The 19,964-nt window shown below is 49.8% G+C and overlaps 3 protein-coding genes across 6 annotated transcripts in view; 2 read left to right on the top strand and 1 right to left on the bottom strand.

Annotated features, from left to right (window-relative positions):
• Positions 1–14,463, top strand: part of wdr33 (WD repeat domain 33) — a 29,286-nt gene extending 14,823 nt beyond the window's left edge. Inside the window, exons 7-21 of the mRNA XM_022766358.1 lie at positions 1,489–1,586; positions 1,792–1,918; positions 2,122–2,276; positions 2,370–2,448; positions 5,818–5,928; positions 6,007–6,101; positions 6,186–6,272; positions 6,938–7,077; positions 7,280–7,435; positions 11,275–12,015; positions 12,115–12,172; positions 12,250–12,571; positions 12,649–12,809; positions 13,304–13,483; positions 14,221–14,463. Coding sequence (XP_022622079.1) covers positions 1,489–1,586; positions 1,792–1,918; positions 2,122–2,276; positions 2,370–2,448; positions 5,818–5,928; positions 6,007–6,101; positions 6,186–6,272; positions 6,938–7,077; positions 7,280–7,435; positions 11,275–12,015; positions 12,115–12,172; positions 12,250–12,571; positions 12,649–12,809; positions 13,304–13,483; positions 14,221–14,378 — 2,668 coding nt within the window. The 3' untranslated portion in view covers positions 14,379–14,463. The remainder of the gene's footprint in view (positions 1–1,488; positions 1,587–1,791; positions 1,919–2,121; positions 2,277–2,369; positions 2,449–5,817; positions 5,929–6,006; positions 6,102–6,185; positions 6,273–6,937; positions 7,078–7,279; positions 7,436–11,274; positions 12,016–12,114; positions 12,173–12,249; positions 12,572–12,648; positions 12,810–13,303; positions 13,484–14,220) is intronic.
• A 1,068-nt stretch (positions 14,464–15,531) lies between these two features.
• Positions 15,532–16,765, bottom strand: sft2d3 (SFT2 domain containing 3). Its single transcript, XM_022766359.1, has one exon. It carries the CDS (start codon positions 16,626–16,628, stop codon positions 15,966–15,968), a length of 663 nt encoding a protein of 220 aa, XP_022622080.1. The 5' UTR covers positions 16,629–16,765; the 3' UTR covers positions 15,532–15,965.
• A 443-nt stretch (positions 16,766–17,208) lies between these two features.
• On the top strand, positions 17,209–19,864 carry LOC111237315 (dual specificity protein phosphatase 18-like). 4 transcript variants are annotated; one of them, XR_002665760.1, is made up of 3 exons: positions 17,209–17,292; positions 18,000–19,119; positions 19,484–19,864. XR_002665760.1 is itself a non-coding variant. In XM_022766360.1 (2 exons), exon 2 carries the CDS (start codon positions 18,008–18,010, stop codon positions 18,653–18,655), a length of 648 nt encoding a protein of 215 aa, XP_022622081.1. In that variant the 5' UTR covers positions 17,209–17,292; positions 18,000–18,007; the 3' UTR covers positions 18,656–19,296. The 4 variants fall into 4 exon arrangements, 1 of the variants encoding a protein (XP_022622081.1); XR_002665759.1 differs by having other exon boundaries at positions 19,479–19,864; XM_022766360.1 differs by lacking the exon at positions 19,484–19,864 and having other exon boundaries at positions 18,000–19,296.
• The last annotated feature ends 100 nt before the right edge of the window (positions 19,865–19,964 follow it).

The following is a 19,964-nucleotide window of genomic DNA, read 5'->3' as shown; positions in this document are numbered from 1 at the left end:
GGCGACTGTTGTTACGGCTGACTGTTACAGCTGACTGTTATAGGCGAATGTTGTTACAGCCGATTGTTGTTACACCTGACTGTTGTTACACCTGACTGTTGTTACAGCTGACTGTTATAGGCGAATGTTGTTACAAATGACTGTTGTTACAAATGACTGTTACAGCTGACTGTTGTTATAGGCGAATGTTATTACAGCTGATTGTTGTTATAGGCAACTGTTGTGACGGCTGACTTGTTATAGGTGACTTGTTACAGCTGACTGTTGTGACGGCTGACTTGTTATAGGTGACTGTTGTTACAGCTGACTGTTTTGACGGCTGACTTGTTATAGGTGACTGTTGTTACAGCTGACTGTTGTGACGGCTGACTGTTATAGGCAACTGTTGTGACGGCTGACTTTTGTGACGGCTGACTTTTGTGACGGCTGACTGTTGTTATAGCTGACTGTTGTTATAGGCAACTTGTGACGGCTGGCTGTTGTGACGGCTGACTGCTGTTACGTTTGACCGTTGTGACCGCTGACTTGTGACCGCTGACTGTTACGGCTGACTGTTGTTACGGCTGACTGTTGTGACGGCTGACTGTTATGGCTGACCGTTGTGACGACTGACCGTTGTGACGGCTGACTGTTGTGACAGCTGACTGTTGTGACGGCTGACTGCTGTTATAGGCGACTGTTGTGACGGCTGACCGTTGTTATGGTTGACCGTTGTGACAGCTGACTGTTACGGCTGACTGTTGTTACAGCTGACCGTTGTGACGGTTGACCGTTGTGATGGCTGACTGTTGTTATTGGCGACTGTTGTGACGGCTGACTTGTAACGGCTGACTGTTGTGACGGCTGACTGTTGTTATAGGCGACTGTTGTGACGGCTGACTTGTTACGGCTGACTGTTACGGCTGACTGTTGTTACAGCTGACCGTTGTGACGGCTGACTATTGTGTCAGCTGACTGTTGTGACGGCTGACTGTTGTGACAGGCGACTGTTGTGACGGCTGACCGTTGTGACAGGTGACTGTTGTGACGGCTGACTGTTGTGACAGGCGACTGTTGTGATGGCTGACTGTTGTTATAGGCGACTGTTGTGACGGCTGACTGTTGTTATAGGCGACTGTTGTTATAGGCGACTGTTGTGACGGCTGACCTTTGTGACAGGTGACTGTTGTGACGGCTGACTGTTGTGACGGCTGACTGTTGTGACGGCTGACTGTTGTGACGGCTGACCGTTGTTATAGGTGACTGTTGTAACGGCTGACCGTTGTGACGGCTGACTGTTGTTATAGGTGACTGTTGTGACGGCTGACTGTTGTTATAGGCGACTGTTGTGACGGCTGACCGTTGTGACTGACTGTTACGGCTGACTGTTGTGACGGCTGACTGCTACGGCTGACTGTTGTGACGGCTGACTGCTATGGCTGACTGTTGTGACGGCTGACTGTTGTTGGTCCAGGTCCTGGCTCCTGCTGACTCTCTCCTTGTCTCCAGTTTCTCTCCGACAGATAATAAATTTGCCACCTGTTCAGACGACGGCACCGTCCGGATCTGGGACTTCCTGCGCTGCCACGAGGAGAGGATCCTCCGAGGTACAGAACCCTGGTCCTGATTAGAACTGCCCCAATCATATAACATATCAGATCATGTCTCATATAGACTGAAGACATACAGTGAGGACAAACATTTCAGATAGTGTAAATTTGATCAGAATCTCGTGTGTGTGTGTGTGTGTGTGTGTGTGTGTGTGTGTGTGTGTGTGTGTGTGTGTGTGTCTCTCTCTCTCTCTCTCTCTAGGTCACGGTGCTGATGTGAAGTGTGTGGACTGGCATCCCACCAAAGGTCTGGTGGTCTCCGGCAGTAAAGACAGTCAACAGCCAATCAAGTTCTGGGACCCAAAGACGGGACAGAGTCTGGCGACACTGTGAGTCCATCAGAATGAAACAGCTGATCCTCGTTTGTCAGCCATGTTTAAAGTCTGTGGGTGCAGCTGTCAGAGGTCTCGGTACAGAGGACAGCTCCGCGTCCACCTGTGGTCATGTGACCAGTCAGAGGTCATGTGGTCATCCTCTGAGGATTCCAGGTTGCTGTGGTTATAGGTCAGTTGTCTTCTCTGTCTCTCTTCAGCCACGCCCACAAGAACACGGTGATGGAGGTGAAGTGGAACCTGAATGGTAATTGGCTGCTGACAGCGTCACGTGACCACCTGTGTAAACTGTTTGACATCAGAAACCTGAAGGAGGAGCTGCAGGTGTTCAGAGGACACAAGAAGGAGGCTACAGGTGAGTCTGAGCAGAGCTGTGTGTGTGTGTGTGTGTGTGAGAGAGAGAGAGAGAGAAAAACAGTGATTGACTCTGACTGTTGTGTGTCCTCAGCTGTGGCTTGGCATCCCGTCCATGAAGGCCTGTTCGCCAGCGGAGGTTCTGATGGTTCTCTGCTCTTCTGGCACACTGGGTAATAATGACACACCTGTGATAGATAGATACTTTATTATTTATCTCCGAGGGGAAATTCATGTGTTCATTAGCTCATTGTTGATAATAATAAAAACAGTAAATAATAAATAAACAATAATAATTATAGTACACTTGGGCAGTGAGAACAAAGGATCTCCTGAACCTCTCTGTTCTGCAGCGCAGTGAGATGAGATGTTTGCTGCAGCTGCAGCTGCAGCTGCTTCTCTGTCCTGCCAGGATGTTGTGGAGAGGATGTTGGTATTGTCCAAGATGGCCTCCATCTTACATTGCATGCGTCTCTCCACAATAGTCCTGAGTCAAGACTCCTGCAGCACAGACCCAGCCTTTTTGACCATCTTGTTCAGTCTCCTTGTGTTCGTGTCTGACATGCTGCTGCCCCAGCAGACTGCAGGGTAAAAGAGTAGCGCTTCCTGAGGAAAAAGAGCCGGCTCTGCCCCTTCAGGTACATGGCATCTGTGTTCAGGGACCAATCGAGTTCACTGTCCAGTTGCACACTTAGGTATTTACAAGGGTGCACCACCTCAATGTCCTTCCCTTGAATGTTGGCTGGCTGAAGGGGGTGGGCCTAGACCTCTGAAAGTCCATGACCATCTCCTTGGTCTTGGAGGTGTTCAGAAGGAGGCAGTTCTTGTCGCTCCATTCACTGAAGGCCATCGTCAGATCCCTGTACTCCTCTTCCTGCCTGTTCCTGATACGCGCCACATTAGCTGTGTCATCTGAGTATTTCTGGATGTGGCAGGACTCAGAGTTGTATTTACAGTCGGCCGTGTACAGGGTGAACAGGAATGGAGCCAGAACAGTTCCCTGTGGAGCCCCAGTGCTGCTCATCACTGTCTCTGAGACACAGTTACCCAGCCTGACGTACTGTGGTCGTCTTGTCAGGTAATCCACAATCCAGGACGTGAAGCAGGGATCCATCCCCATCCCCATCCCTTCCAGCTTGTCTTTAAGAGTGGGGGGGTTGGATGGTGTTAAATGTACTTGAGAAATCAAAGAACATAATCCTCATGTAACTACCTGGCTCATCCAAGTAAGAATGGGCTGGTGGAGCATGTAAAGGACGGCATCATCCACTCCTGTAATGACAGGTGATGACATCAGGGCTGAGGTGTTAAAGTCAGAATGACCTCCTCTCTGACCTCGTCTCCTCGACCTCCATGGAAAACGTCCTGAGGTAAAGACGACGGTCAATGACTGCACTTACACTAAGTTTTTTTTATTTGAACTGACTTGATTTCTAACACCCGGAGGATCAATCCTCCTTTAACAACAAAAACAAACAGGATGAAATGTTGAAATAAGAAAACATGAACTGAGCAAGAGATCAGAATAAATGATATTCAGACAGAAGTTTATAGTTTCCTGTTCATAGAGAAAATTCATGTTTATGTCTTTCCACAATGGGAGGATTCAGTGCAACAACATGAATGTATAGACTATAGGATTTAGTTGTGATGATGATGATCATGATTCATCAGCTCGTTCTTCATGACGACTCCTGACTGATGAAAGAGGATGAATCTGTATTTATGGATCTGAGCTTCAGTCCATCAGACAGAAACAGCTGCTCTGATGTTTCTACATTTATGTGGCTCTGCTGTGGTTTTAAATGTTGCTGCAGCAAGGAATTGTGGGACGGCATGTCTCCTTTCCTTTGGTAAAGGAAGCTCCAGTGTTTCCTAAAGGAGATGAGAGAGGAAGCAGTGAAGCTCCTCTCCTCACTCTGAGACTAAAGATCATTTCACTCAGTCTGAACCTCCAGGAGAGAAAAACACTTTTCCACCTCAGACCAGGTCTCTGGATGTAAACCTGGTCTCTGCTGGTCTCTGTGGGTCTCTGCTGGTCTCTGTGGGTCTCTGCTGGTCTCTGCTGGTCTCTGCTGGTCTCTGTGGGTCTCTGCTGGTCTCTGTGGGTCTCTGCTGGTCTCTGCTGGTCTCTGTTGGTCTCTGTGGGTCTCTGCTGGTCTCTGTGGGTCTCTGCTGGTCTCTGCTGGTCTCTGTTGGTCTCTGCTGGTCTCTGTGGGTCTCTGCTGGTCTCTGTGGGTCTCTGCTGGTCTCTGCTGGTCTCTGCTGGTCTCTGTGGGTCTCTGCTGGTCTCTGTGGGTCTCTGCTGGTCTCTGCTGGTCTCTGTTGGTCTCAGTGGGTCTCTGTTGGTCTCAGCTGGTCTCAGTGGGTCTCAGCTGGTCTCTGCTGGTCTCAGTGGGTCTCTGCTGGTCTCAGTGGGTCTCTGCTGGTCTCAGTGGGTCTCTGTGGGTCTCAGTGGGTCTCTGCTGGTCTCTGCTGGTCTCAGTGGGCCTCTGCTGGTCTCTGTTGGTCTTTGTGGGTCTCTGCTGGTCTCAGTGGGTCTCTGCTGGTCTCAGTGGGTCTTTGCTGGTCTCAGTGGGTCTCTGCTGATCTCTGTTGGTCTCTGTGGGTCTCTGCTGGTCTCTGTGGGTCCCTGCTGGTCCCTGCTGGTCTCTGCTGGTCCCTGCTGGTCTCTGCTGGTCCCTGCTGGTCTCTGCTGGTCCCTGCTGGTCTCTGCTGGTCCCTGCTGGTCTCTGCTGGTCCCTGCTGGTCTCTGCTGGTCCCTGCTGGTCTCTGCTGGTCCCTGCTGGTCTCTGCTGGTCCCTGCTGGTCTCTGCTGGTCCCTGCTGGTCTCTGCTGGTCCCTGCTGGTCTCTGCTGGTCCCTGCTGGTCTCTGCTGGTCCCTGCTGGTCTCTGCTGGTCCCTGCTGGTCTCTGCTGGTCCCTGCTGGTCTCTGCTGGTCCCTGCTGGTCTCTGCTGGTCCCTGCTGGTCTCTGCTGGTCCCTGCTGGTCTCTGCTGGTCCCTGCTGGTCTCTGCTGGTCCCTGCTGGTCTCTGCTGGTCCCTGCTGGTCTCTGCTGGTCCCTGCTGGTCTCTGCTGGTCCCTGCTGGTCTCTGCTGGTCCCTGCTGGTCTCTGCTGGTCCCTGCTGGTCTCTGCTGGTCTCTGTGGGTCTCTGTGGGTCTCAGTGGGTCTCAGTGGGTCTCTGTGGGTCCCTGTGGGTCCCTGCTGGTCCCTGTGGGTCCCTGCTGGTCTCTGCTGGTCTCTGTGGGTCCCTGCTGGTCCCTGCTGGTCTCTGCTGGTCCCTGCTGGTCCCTGTGGGTCCCTGCTGGTCTCTGCTGGTCTCTGTGGGTCCCTGCTGGTCCCTGCTGGTCTCTGCTGGTCCCTGCTGGTCCCTGTGGGTCCCTGCTGGTCTCTGCTGGTCTCTGTGGGTCCCTGCTGGTCCCTGCTGGTCTCTGCTGGTCCCTGCTGGTCCCTGTGGGTCCCTGCTGGTCTCTGCTGGTCTCTGCTGGTGTGTTGTGATGTGTACTGGTTTGTCTGGATTAACTGGTTCTTGTTTTGTCAGGGTGGAGAAGGAGGTTGGAGGGATGGAGATGGCCCATGAGGGGATGATCTGGAGTCTGGCCTGGCACCCGCTGGGTCACATCCTGTGCTCGGGCTCCAATGACCACACCAGGTACGAGCGTCACATGGGAAACATCCTGGAGGCGGGACCTGCCGCGGTTCCTTTACCTCCTCTGCTTTTTATTTGCAGTAAGTTCTGGACGAGGAACCGACCCGGCGACAAGATGAGAGACCGCTACAACCTGAACCTGCTGCCGGGGATGTCGGAGGACGGCGTGGAGTATGGTGAGCGATAGAGGACAAACATCAGAACACAGACGTTTGTGACTTCATTGACTCTCAGCTGATGGTTGTGCGTTTGTGTTTCAGATGACCTGGAGCCGAACAGCGTGGCCTCCATCCCCGGCATGGGGATCCCCGAGCAGCTGAAGGCCGCCATGGAGCAGGAGCAGAGCAGTAAGTCTGGTCCTGGAGAGTCCTGGAACATCCTGGGACAGATCCCAGGTTTCCAGACTCACATGAAAACAACAGAGAGAACGAAATGTTTCTGACAGACTGTGAACTCTGAGTCCTGGAAGTGAGAATGTTTGTCTTTAGTTTTAATGTTAAAATTACAACTGAGTTTAAAGCCACTGGAAAAAATCATTCAACAATAAAGAAATAATATTTATAATAATACTAATACTATTATTATTTGTAGTAGTAGAAGTAGAAGTAGGAGTACTACTACTACTACTAATAATAATAATTAATAATAACAATAATATTTTGAGGAAAAAGCTGAAATTTAATGAGAATAAAGTCAAATCGTCTCAGTATCACAACACTAAAATTTAATGTCTATTTACTTTAGAGTTTTATAATATTATGATTTTATTCTCCAGGTTTTATATTTGACCTGATGTTACAGTTTATTCCTGCTCATGTTCAGTTATTACACTGATAATATAATATTATACCGTCAGTATAATATTATATTATCAGTATAGATCAGTATAATATTTATAACAGTGTTTCTGGGACAGACTCAATGGAAGCGGAAAGTGTCTGTCAGAGTTTTAGGTCTTTGAAGGTCTCACAGAGTGTCAGGTGTAACTCAGGTGTGTAACTGTGGTCTCCAGATAAAGAGGCGGCTCCTGAGGTGGAAATGTCCATCCCCGGTCTGGACTGGGGCATGGACGAGGTCATGGGGAAAGACGCCAAGAAGGTCCCTCAGAAGAAAGTACCGTACGCCAAACCGATTCCAGCGCAGTTCCAACAGGTAAACACCTGCAGCAGATCACCTGATCATCACCTGATCATCACCTGATCATCACCTGATCAACACCTGATCAACACCTGGACACACTGATGATCCCACGAAGCTCACGGCTGTTTTCAACATGACTGCAGTCTGTTGAACAACAACCTGGTCAGGCTGTAGTCGTGTGTTGTTGACTGTGATCTCCTCCACCTGTGTGCAGGCATGGGCGGAGAACAAGGTCCCCATGATGCCTCCCTCAGGAGACCTCGCCAAAGACCGGAAGGTGGAGCAGAAAGCGGACGTGAAAAAGAAGACTCAGGCAGAGATTGAGCAGGAGATGGCAGCTCTGCAGTACACCAACCCCATGCTGCTGGAGGTGAGAGGCTCCTCTGACTGGAGGATGGTTGTCTCAGATAGAGTCTCAGTAGAGTCTCAGTAGAGTGTCAGTCTCAGTAAGAGTGTCAGTCTCAGTAGAGTCTCAGTAGAGTGTCAGTAGAGGCTCAGTAGAGTGTCAGTCTCAGTAGAGTGTACAGTCTCCAGTAGAGTCTTCAGTAGAGTGTCAGTCTCAGTAGAGTGTCAGTAGAGGTCAGTCTCAGTAGAGTCTCAGTAGAAGTGTCAGTCTCAGTGAGACAGTCTCAGTAGAGTGTCAGTCTCAGTAGAGCTGAGGTCTCAGTGAGGAGTCTCAGTAGAGTGTCAGTTCTCAGTGAGTGTCAGTACAGTGTCAATAGAGGTCAGTCTCAGTAGAGTGTCAGGTAGAGTAATCAGTTTCTCAGTAGAGTGTCAGTAGAGTGTCAGTAGAGTGTCAGTCTCAGTAGAGTGTCAGTCTCAGTAGAGTTCTCAGTAGAGTGTCAGTCTCAGTAGAGTCTCAGTAGAGTGTCAGTCTCAGTAGAGTGTCAGTAGAGTGTCAGTCTCAGTAGAGTCTCAGTAGAGTGTCAGTCTCGTGTAGAGTGTCAGTCTCAGTAGAGTCTCAGTAGAGTGTCAGTCTCAGTAGAGTGTCAGTACAGTGTCAATAGAGTGTCAGTCTCAAGTAGAGTGTCAGTAGAGTATCAGTCTCAGTAGAGTGTCAGTAGAGTCTCAGTAGAGTCTCAGTAGAGTGTCAGTAGAGTGTCAGTAACAGTGTCAGTGGAGTGTCAGTAGAGTATCAGTCTCAGTAAAGTTCTCAGTAGATTGTCAGTAGAGTGTCAGTCTCAGTAGAGTCTCAGTAGAGTGTCAGTAGAGTGTCAGTCTCAGTAGAGTTCTCAGTAGAGTGTCAGTCTCCAGTAGAGTGTCAGTACAGTGTCAGTCTCAGTAGGAGTGTCAGTCTCAGTAGAGTCTCAGTAGAGTAGTCAGTGCTCAGTAGAGTCTCAGTAGAGTGTCAGTCTCAGTAAGAGTCTCAGTAGAAGTGTCAGTAGAGTGTCAGTCTCAGTAGAGTCTTCAGTAGTGATTCAGTCAGTAGAGCTGTCAGTCTCAGTAGAGTCTCAGTAAGAGTGTCAGTCTCAGTAGAGTGTACAGTACAGTGTCAATAGAGTGTCAGTCTCAGTAGAGTGTCAGTAGAGTATCAGTCTCAGTAGAGTGTCAGTAGAGTTCAGTAGAGGTGTCAGTAGAGTGTCAGCTACAGTAGTCAGATAGAGAGTTGTCAGTAGAGTATCAGTCTCAGTAGAGTCTCAGTAGAGTCTCAGTACAGTGTCAGTCTCAGTAGAGTCTCAGTAGAGTGTCAGTAGAGTGTCAGTCTCAGTAGAGTCTCAGTAGAAGTGGCAGTCTCAGTAGAGTGTCAGTAACAGTGTCAGTCTCAGTAGAGTGTCAGTCTCAGTAGATTCTCAGTAGAGTGTCAGTCTCAGTAGAGTCTCAGTAAGGTGTCAGGTCTCAGTAGAGTCGTCAGTAGAGTGTCAGTAGAGTGTCAGTCTCAAGAGAGTCTCAGTAGAGTGTTCAGTCTCAGTAGAGTGTCAGTCTCAGTAGAGTCTCAGTAGAGTGTCAGTCTCAGTAGAGTGTCAGTACAGTGTCAATAGAGTTGTCAGTCTCAGTAGAGTGTCAGTAGAGTATCAGTCTCAGTAGAGGTGTCAGTAGATGTTCAGTAGAGTCTCAGTAGAGTGTCAGTAGAGTGTCAGTACAGTGTCAGTAGAGTGTCAGTAGAGTATTCAGTCTCAGTAGAGTGTCAGTAGATTTGTCAGTAGAGTGTCAGTCTCAGTAAGAGTCTCAGTAGAGTGTCAGTCTCCCAGTAGAGTCTCAGTTAGAGTGTCAGTCTCAGTAGGATGTCAGACAGTGTCAGGTCTCAGTATCAGTGTCAGTCTCAGTAGAGTGTCAGTCAGGGAGTGGTCAGTAGAGTGTCCAGTCTCAGTAGAGTGTCAGTTAGAGTGTTCAGTAGAGTGTCAGTTCTCAGTAGAGTCTCAGTAGAGTGTTCAAGTCTCAGTAGAGTCTCAGTAGAGTGTCAGTCTCAGTAGAGGTGGTACGAGTCTCAGTAGCAGTGTCAGTCTCAGTAGAGTCTCAGTAGAGTGTCAGTCTCAGTAGAAGTCTCAGTAGAGTGTCAGTAAGAGTGTCAGTACATTGTCAGTCTCAGTAGAGGCTCCAGTAGAGTGTCAGGTCAGTACAGTGTCAATAGAGTGTCAGTCTCAGTAGAGTGTCAGTAGAGTATCAGTCTCAGTAGAGTGTCAGTAGAGTCTCAGTAGAGTTCAGTAGAGTGTCAGTACAGTGTCAATAGCAGTTGTCCATCGTCAGTTCAGTAGGAGTGTCACAGTAGTTGAGTATCAGTCTCAGTAGAGTGTCAGGAGAGTATCAGTCTCCAGTAGAGTGTTCAGTAGAAGAGTCAGTCCAGTAGAGTCTCAGTAGAGTTGTCAGTAGAAGTGTCTCAGTAAGTGTCGAGAGAGTGTCGAGTAGAGTGTCAGTCCAGTCGTCAGTAGAGTGGTCAGTAGAGTGTCAGTCTCAGTAGAGTGTCAGTCTCAGTAGAGTCTCAGTAGAGTGTCCAGTCTTCAGTGAGTCTCAGTAGAGTGTCAGTCTCAGTAGAGGTGTCAGTACCTCAGTAGTCATAGAGGTCTCAGTAGAGTGTCAGTCTCGAGTCATAGAGTGTCTCAAGGTAGAGTGTCAGTAGAGTGTCAGTCTCAGTAGAGTGTCAGTAGAGGTGGTCAGTGCTCAGTAGAGTCTCAGTAGAGCTGTCAGTCTAGTAGAGTCTCAGTTGAGTGTCAGTCTCAGTAGAGTGTCAGTCTCAGTAGAGTGTCAGTCTCCAGTAGAGTCTCATGTAGAGTGGTCAGTCTCAGTAGAGTCTCAGTAGATGTCAGTACAAGTCAGTAAGTGCAGTCGTGCAGTCAGTCTCAGTAGGTATGTCAGTGTCATGTCTAGAGTCGTCAGTGGTGCAGTAAGAAGTCAGTAAGAGTAGTTCAGTAGAGTGTCGGAGTAAGAGTCTCAGGTAGAAGCTGTCAGTGTAGGAGTGTCGCCTCCCAAGGTAGAGTGTCGTAGAGTCCAGTAGAGTGTCATGTAGTCAGTCTCAGTACAGGTGAGTAGAGTTCCAGTCTCAAGTAGAGTCTCAGGTAGAGTCTCAGTCAGAGTCTCAGTAGATGTTCAGGTGAGAGTGTCAGTCTCAGTAGGTAGGTCAGGTCTCAGTAAGTAGTCTCCGGTCAGTAGTCAGTGTCAGTAGAGTGTCAGTAGAGTGTCAGTAGAGTGTCAGTCTCAGTAGAGTGTCAGCTAGAGTGTCAGTAGGAGTGTCGAGGTGCTCAAGATAGATGTCATGTGCATAAGAGACGTTGTCAGTCTCAGTAAGGTAGTCTCGATAGTAGGCAGCTTCGAGAGAGTGGTCAGTCTCAGTAGCAGTTCTCAGTTAGAGTGTCTAGAGTTCAGTAAGAGTGTCAGTCTCAGTAGTAGTGTCAAGTCTCAGTAGGGGAGCGTGTCAGGTCTCAGTAGAGTCTCCAGTAGAGTGTCAAGTCTCAGACCCTCCCACGCTCACGTAGAAGTCTCAGTAGAGGTCAGTGTCAGTACGAGTCTCAGCTACGAGTGTTCAGTAGGTGTCAGGTCTAAAAACAAGTAGAGTGTCAGTAGAAGTTCAGTCTCAGTAGAGTGTCAGTAGAGTGTCAGTCTCAGTAGAGTCTCAGTAGAGTGTCAGTCTCAGTAGAGTGTCAGTAGAGTGTCAGTCTCAGTAGAGTCTCAGTAGAGTGTCAGTAGAGTGTCAGTCTCAGTAGAGTCTCAGTAGAGTGTCAGTAGAGTGTCAGTAGAGTGTCAGTCTCAGTAGAGTCTGGTCTCTGTCTCCTGCAGCAGATGAAGATCGACCGGATGAACCAGATGAGCACAGATGGGAACATGGGGCCCCCACAGGGGCAGGGCCCTCTGCCCCCCTTCCCTGGCCCTGGAGGGCCTGGAGGTCCGATGCCTCCGGGTCAGCAGGGCTTTCCCCCGAACATGCCTCCTCAGCAGATGCCCAACAACATGGGGCCCCCCATGGGCCCTGGAGGCATGCAGCCACCCTTTATGCCCCCTGGACAGATGGGGCCACCCTCAGGACCTCAGCCTCACCAGGGGCCCCCTCAGGGCATGATGGGACCAGACATGCAAGGACCCCAAGGTATGCAGAGACATCCTGGCCCCCCCAGAAACATGGGCCCCCAAGGGCCTCACGGTATGGGTCCTGGACCCAGAGGGATGCAGGGACCCCCTGGTGGGATGATGGGCCCTCCTCCTCGAGGAATGGGTCCAAGGGATCCTCAGGGGCCCCCACCTCAGGGGGGCATGATGCCACCTCAAGGGAACATGATGGGCCCCCAGGGTCCTATGCAGGGTGGGATGATGGGGCCCCCACCCAGGACACACAGCAACATGCCAAACAACTATGGGATGGGCAACATGCAGGGGCCCCCAGGAGGGATGCATGGACCTCCAGGAAATATGCAGGGGCCCCCAGGAAACATGCAAGGACCACATGGAAACATGCAGGGCCCCCCAGGAAACATGCAAGGACCCCATGGTAACATGCAGGGGCCCCCATACATGCAGCACCAGGTGAGTTCCTGTGATTCCTCTGTACCGTGATCTGCGCTCTGACTGGTCCACGATCAGGTGTAAGGTGCTGGTTGATGAGTCCTGATTCTGTCTCCACAGGGCCAGAACTCGGGGCCCATGATGCATGGGATGGGGCCGCAGGGGCCCAACAGCAAAGGTAAGACACGATACTGGTCTGACTGATCCGGGGTTTGGTCCTCAGTCCTGACTGTCTACTCTACTCTTCTCATCTAGGAGACCCTCGGGGGCCACCGCCAAACCACCACATGGGCCCCCCAGACCGCCAGGGTCCTGGAGGCCCCGGGGGACCAGACCAGGGCTCGGGGCCTTACTGGGGGGACAACCAGCAGGGTCGACGTGGACCGCAGGACTTTGATGGAGGCCAGGACTTTCACGGCAGAGGAGAGGAGGGCTGGAGACCAGGACCTGGACCAGGATACCAGGGGGGAGGAGGCCACAGGGGGGGGGGCCACCGAGGAGGAGGAGGGAGCGGAGGGAACTGGGGCCCTGACGAGAGGTTCAGCGGAGGAGAGTTTAGAGGACGGAGGGACGACAGGTCAGAGGGTCTCTCTTCACTCTGAGGTCTGTGGACTCTGAGGTCTGGGCTGAACTGGATTCTGGACTCTGTTTCAGGTTCAGAGGAGGAGGCCCCGGCCGGCCCGGAGCTCGAGGGTACGCCGACGAGTACGGAGGCCAGGAGGAGGGCTTCGACGGCCCTGAGGACTTGGGCCGAGGCTGGGACAACGGAGGCAGAGGGAGGCCGCCCCGAGGAGGAGGTCCCCCCAGAGGAGGAGGTGAGGCGGAAAGTGTTGACTGTCAGTTTTGATCAGTAACAGTTGAGCAGCGCCTCCTGCTGGGAGGAGGTGGAGGTCACCTGATCAGAGCTTCAGTCATCTTTATGTTTATTATCCCAGAGGTTGTAACACGTCCTCTGAGCAGCTGCAGGCCACAGGGACAGAGAGCTAGCTATTAGCATGCTAACTTCAGTAGAGCTAACACTGATGTTTGTTACACATCTGGAGACAGATGTTAGTGAGTGAAGGAAGAAGTTTGATGCTGTACTCTAGACTGCTAATGCTACTGTTAGCTTACCAGGAATGTGGGAGTTACTTTCGCAGCTGGATGTTTCTGTCAATGAGCCCATAGCCAGACTACATTTCCCATCAGCCCTGTCACCTTCTGCTCTCACACTCTTCATATCATCTGAAGCACTTTGTGAGTGAAATGAACTCTTCCTCATCCTCAGACTCTTATTGTGGCGGATCTTTCCTCGTCTTCCTGTCTGTAGGTCACGACGGCTATCGGGATGGTCAGCAGATGCATGATGGGACATCTCCAGCCGGTCGCGAGCGCTCGTCCTCCCTGCAGGGGATGGACATGGCGTCTCTGCCCCCCAGGAAGCGTCCGTGGCAGGACGGACCAGGAACCGGAGACCCCCGAGAGCGGGAGTCCCCCGGAGCTGACGGAGGTAAAACTAACGGGACAGATACAGACAAAGCCTCGTCCACTGTCCTCCTGCTCCTCAGAGGACGAGCCCTCAGATGTCTGAGAGGTTTTTTTTAAATGTTCACATGTTGCTGATCCTCTTCTCTAGATTTACTTTTTGTAAGTATATCAACAAACCAACGTCGCTCTCAAAGACGTCAAAGAATTATTTAGTAAAAATGAAAATGTCCCAAGTCTAAAGGAAACGGACACAGCTCATGTCTGTGAATGTTCTCATTCGTCCAGGTCATAGTAATCTCTCTCTCAAATTAAATCGAAGGCAACTGGACTTGTATTTGTCTGTGGAAGACGTTTCGCCTCTTATCCAAGCGGCTTCATCAGTTCATCATGTATTGGTCTCTCTAGTCCGCACTAGTCTGACCAAGAAAATGGAGAAGGACCCAGGTATTTAACCTCTTGTGGGTGGGTCCACCAAAGTACCTGTGAAAGTACTGGTTTCACCTGACCATTGTTGTGGTCTCATGTGGACGACCGTCGTTAGGGGTCAGGGGCCGTGGACACAGCTCATATATATATCTATCTATCTATATATATATATATATATATATAGATATATATTCAATGTGGACATATATATAGATTCAATAATGTATATTTTTCTCTTTATTTATAAACATCTCACGTTGATGTTTGTGAACGTGGCCATGTGATTTTCATATATTAAACATGAACTCAGCTCCGCTCCGTCTCGTCCTGCAGGTCGTCCGCCCCAGAGGGAGGACGGGGGTTATGGTCCTTCTGTTCGAGGCGGACGAGGCGTCTGGGGTCCTGGAGGAGGACCCGGGCCAGGACTGGGCCCCAGGAGAGGAGGACCAGCTCCCAGAGGAGCACCGAGGGGGGGTGGCCGGGGCCGGTAGTCCTGAGGAAGACGCCTCCTGTGAAGCTCCTCCTCCGGTCGGCTCCTGCTGGTCCTCCTCAGACATGAGACCAAGCGCAGATCCTGAAAGCAGATCCTGACGGACCCTCAGACAGACTTTTGGTCATGTGACACATTGAGATCTTTGCTGCTGCTGTGAAGAACGGTGGTTTGTGATTGGTCCACAGTGACTCACCTGAGGGGACAGGTATCTGGTGTCTCCACCTCTCTGAAGCACAGGATTATTTTAATGTAAAATACTGTAGAGAAGCATCACGTCTCTTTTATTTCACAGTCCACTTTTGTCCTCAGCTTGTTTTTGTAAAAGATTTCTATGTTTTTGTGTCTTCACCGACTCCACTGAGGTGGACAATAAAGATTCACACTTCAAATCGTTACCACGGCGCCACATGTGGACCACTCAGACCGGCCAGGATGATTTTAGCTTAGCATAAAGTCACTGTACAGTGTTTTAGATCAGGAGGGTTACAGTGACCCAGTTAGAACAGTGAAGTTACTGCAGGTGTCATCAGTAACAATTAACAGTATGTCTTTATTAACAGATCAGTTATTTTTACTGAGTGGATGAAGTTCGTTAAACTAATGAACTCCTTCATTATTAATGATTTGTGTTCTGTTGAACAGCTTTACTCACTGACATGAAGTCATGCGTCATGTCAGCTGTTTGTGGTGATGCTGGTTCAAACCATTGAGGACATGAGTCTCTACCAGACATTTATTCTGCAGATTATTTCTGACATTAAACATGGGGTTACCAAGGGTCGCCCCAGAAGTGTAAAAACAGGAAATAAGAATGGTAAACAAACAAGCATGAAAGGAGCTAACGCTAACATTAGCATTACAAGAGAAAAGACTGACAGTATAGACACAGAGCTCAGTGTGTGGTGTTATCTGCACCAACATTATTTTGTTTACAAACAGGAAGTGAAGGAGGAAAGTGTCAAATCAAAAGTCCCAGACCCACAATTGTATTAAACATGTTTTAAATTGTTTTTTTACACCATTTAATTTACCTTGTAGTCTCTCACTCCATCACTGACCAGGCCACATCAGTTAAGTCTAAGGGGTCAGGTCTTTGGGGGGGGTGGTTTGTCTCTACATCAGATCTGGATTCACTTCAACAGTCACATCAGTAAACAGAAGGAGTTAGTCTTTTAATGAATTTTATAATTACAATATAATTACATTAACACGAGGAAACATCTGGACAATAAGGCGTCTCCTTCTCATTGGTTCATTTTCCCTCATCAGCTGTTTGCACCTGACATGACAGACCAACAGATGATCAGGTGACAGCTGAAACCCGTGAACTTGATTTGGTCAGAGCATCAGTCCGTCTGTCCTGCAGGTCAAAGTTCAGGGTTTAGTCTGTTTTTCATGTCAGCTGACAGGAACCAATAATCAATCACCTGTACATTTCCTCGACATGTCGGTCTGCAGGGGAATGTACTGACAGTCAGTTACAGTTGGTCCTTTATAATCTGGCCGCCGGACCTGGTTACAGGAATCAGAGCTTTGAGCCTGTTGGTTGTGTGACCTCGCCCCGGGTCTGGCGCTTAGTCTCCGGTCAGATCGGCATGGTTTTCCCGGTAACAGTCCTTTTGATGGCAGAGGCCGCCATCCCTCCCATGAAGCGGATCCCGGCGCTGCCCCCGGGCAGCAGCGACACCACGTACCCGACGATGACGGTGACCTGTAGGGCGGCTCCCAGCGCCGTCAGTACGGTGCTGTGGAGGCTCAGCGCAGCGTACAGAGTCCCTCCGAGGGCGCACAAGTACACGGCGGCCCCGGGGGAGGTCGGCAGGCCGGCGACGAGTCTGCTGGGGCCGCGCAGCACCGCCGCTGCCGCGATGGCGAACAGCGAACCGAGCGACCAGAGTAGAGCGAACTTGCGGGCGTAGAGCAGCAACAGCGGCGCGTACAGCGCGGACAGTCCGAAACACAGCGCGGAAAACGACACGCACACCCCGAAGGCAACCAGCCGCTGCCGGCGGCTCATGCCCGGCAGGCAGGGGTCCGGCTCGGCCGACCACGGCCAAGAAAAGCCGCTGTTTCCGCTGGAGCTCTGGCCTGACCGCGGGCTGGACCACCGCCCGAACCAGCTCCCGGGTACCGGCTCCGGCTCATCCAGGTCCACCGTGGTGCTGGAGCTGGACTGGGAGATGGTCTTAGCGCCGCCGCCTTTGGAATGAGCCAAATACTCCTGGAGCTGTCGGTTCAGGTCCGCCATGACCGAGCAAGCTAACTGGCTAATTGTTAGCACGACTTCTTCTTCGCTGATTGTTCGTCCTGTATACTTCCGCCGGCAGTGCGGGGCCTTCCCGCCCTCTACAGGACAGATTAAAAACTACATCAAACACCTTCACAGTAAAATACAGATTCACAGAAAACGGAGGTCAAACTACGGAAGAGGATTAGGGCCACATGAGAACTGTTTTTAGATTTGACTTTTGACTCGTGGCCCTAATCCTCTTCTGTATCAAACCCACCTCCCATGAAAGATAAAAATGAATAAAACAGGAAATGATGATAATAAGAATAAGAATAATAAAGGAGAAATAAATGCAGGCAAAACAAATGGTAATCAGAAATGATTACCAGAATTGATTACCAGTTGATCAGATATTGACCGATGTGACTGATCTGTGTTTTCAGTCTCTTATTTTGGTAAAAAGTCACATGACTTCAGCTGTCGGACTAAAATTAACCCTTCAGATGATTGGCTGGATGACTGACAAACACAACCATCTAAGGTATCTGTGTGTGTGTGTGTGTGAGAGAGAGAGAGAGAGAGAGAGAGAGAGAGAGAGAGAGTGAGAGAGTGTGATTCATTCACAGCATTGATCAGACAAAGAAACAACCAAATCCGAAGTAAGGAACCAACCAGGCAGCAGGTAACACACACACACACACACACACACACACACACACACACACACACACACACACACACACACACACACACAGTGTTTGATAAGGAGCATGTCTTCATGTTAGTCTGACACACTCCTCAGGTTTTTGGCTCTGGTCTCCAGAGGAACAGAGAAAAACTGATTCTCACTTTTCATCAGAAAAGATGCTAACAGTTTTGTCATGATCCACTCTGTATGCTAAGCTAGGCTAACATTTTTCCCTCTGTTTCCAGTTTTTATGCCAAGCTATGCTAACGGTTTTCCATCCATTTCCAGGCTTTATGCTAAGCTAGGCTAACAGTTTCTTCCCGATGCAGTCTTTGTCTCGAACTATGCCAACAGTTTCTCCTCTGCCTCCGGGCTTTATGCTAAGCTAGGCTAACAGTTTCCCCTCTGTTCCCAGTCTTTGTGCTAAGCTAGGCTAATGGTCCTAGATACAGAGATGAACCATGTGACTGATTTCTTTTAGTGTTTGCAACAATTCCGAACGATCAATCAATTGGTCAGCAGAAAGTTCGTCTGCTGAAGACTGAACTCTTCAATGTGACGACATTTTTCTAGAAGAATAAATCAAACCTCTGGATGTAAATAAGTCCAGATCTGGGTCTCTGACTCCACAGCAGAAATCAATCATTTGATGGCTGATTGACGATGATCCAGTCCTAACAGCAGCTCGTGTGTCCCGACAGGTCGCCTCATGTCGGTCTCTCAGATCACCCCCACCCTGTTCATCAGCGGGGCCGACGCCCCCCTCAACGCGGCGCTGGTGTCTCAGAAAGGCATCACCCTGATCGTCAACGCCACGCTCAGCCACGCCTGCCCCGCCTACCCAGGGGTGGAATGTGTGCGGGTTCCCGTCTGCGACCTGCCCAGCGCGCGCCTCGGAGACCACTTCGACCGGGTGGCCGAGCGTATCCACGGCAACCGAGCGGGCGGCACACTGGTGCACTGCGCTGCCGGCATGAGCCGCTCCCCGGCGCTGGTGATGGCCTATCTGATGCGCTTCCGGGGGGTGACGCTCCGCCAGGCGCACCGCTGGGTGCAGGACAGCCGGCCCTACGTCAGGCTGAACGCCGGCTTCTGGGAGCAGCTGCTGCAGTACGAGAGGCGGCTGTACGGCAAGAACACCGTCAGGGTGGCGGCAGTCGACAACATGTCGCCCCCCCCGCCCCCACTGATCCCGAGGCTGACAAGGGCGACGCCACCGCAGCAGCAGAGGACCTGGTTAACTCTGGTCCCCCGGTCCCCCCTCATGACCCGAGCATCAGGGTTGCCCCTGACGACACAAGCTCAGGTGACGACATCAGTAAACAAGTTCAGAAGAGGAACCAGGCCCAAAGTCTGAGAACGGATCCCCCACAGAACCAGGTTTAAAAACCACCTCACCTGGCTGCAGTCATGAACAGGTGTGCTCCAGGACCTGCTGACATCACAGGTGGGCGTGGCCAGAGCACATTTCTGAGTGACACAGGTGTGAATCCTTCAGCCAGAGGGGTCTGCAGAACCCTGAGGTCAGGTTCAGCTGTAGTGACCTCTGACACCACGACCCTGTTTGTGACAGTGAGGTGTTTCCTGAACAAATTGACCTTTGACCTCTGATGACCTCTGACACCACAGTATCTGAGACTCGAGTTCATACCAGGTGTGAACTGGACCTGAGACCCGACACCTGATGAGGATCCTGGTTCTGCTCAGGTCTACATGAGACCGGCTCCAGGTGTGAAACTGATTGTTAAGAATCAGCTGCTTCTGTGTTTTAATGCAGTGGTTCCCAACCTGTGGGCCGGGGCCCTCTGGTGGACCGTGAAGGTATTGGAAGTGGGCCGACACTTTTTGTAATTATTATTATTTGGTTTAGTTTCTGTGTTTGATATTTTCTGTTTGAGTTATTTATTTATTTATGTTTTTGTGTTTTATTTCTTTTTCTTCTTGTTGGAAGTTCATAATTTAATTTGCTTCACTGTCCTGAACTGTTTCCCTTTGATCTATTTTGACTGATCAGATTCATTATTTTTCTTTGTGACTAAGTTACAGAAGGTTTTAATGGATCAGGAAGTAATATAATTTTAAAAAAAGAAAAAAAGATTTAATTATATTAAAAATGTAAATAATGTTTTTAAATGTTTAAAAACAAAATGATCTTTAAAAATATTTTTTTTCTTGTCTAGGACAGGAACCCTCATGTCGTCGCTGCCAGACCACATCGTTTACTTTAATTCTAAAAACAGACATTTTTCACATGTGGCCCTGATGCTGAAGGATCCTTGATCTTCATCATTAAAATAAAAAGCTCTGAGGACGTTTTGTTTGTTACATGGTCGGATGTGGAGCGTCAACATGTGTGAGATCTTCCAGTGTTTGATCCACTGGTTTCATGTGTGAAACTGATGTTTTCATACAAACGTTGAGAGTGAAGACGCCACAGCTCCAGCTGTTTACTTCACATCTGTAAACATCAACATCTGCCTTTTCACAACACGTGTTGTAACAACATGAACGAGGATAATTACTGTTTCTAACAGTCACTTAATAAATATCTCATTTTTATGTTTCTATTTTCTGTGCACTTTGGAAATTCTAATTAAAATAATTAACTAAAACTTTGATTTAATTTAGTAACTCGTCTTTAGCTCATATTTCATTTCATATTAATT

This window comes from Seriola dumerili, unplaced genomic scaffold (assembly GCF_002260705.1).
Source record: "Seriola dumerili isolate Sdu_G_001 unplaced genomic scaffold, Sdu_1.0 BDQW01000850.1, whole genome shotgun sequence".
Taxonomy (NCBI): domain Eukaryota; kingdom Metazoa; phylum Chordata; class Actinopteri; order Carangiformes; family Carangidae; genus Seriola; species Seriola dumerili.
This window is presented reverse-complemented; position numbering and strand designations above follow the sequence as displayed.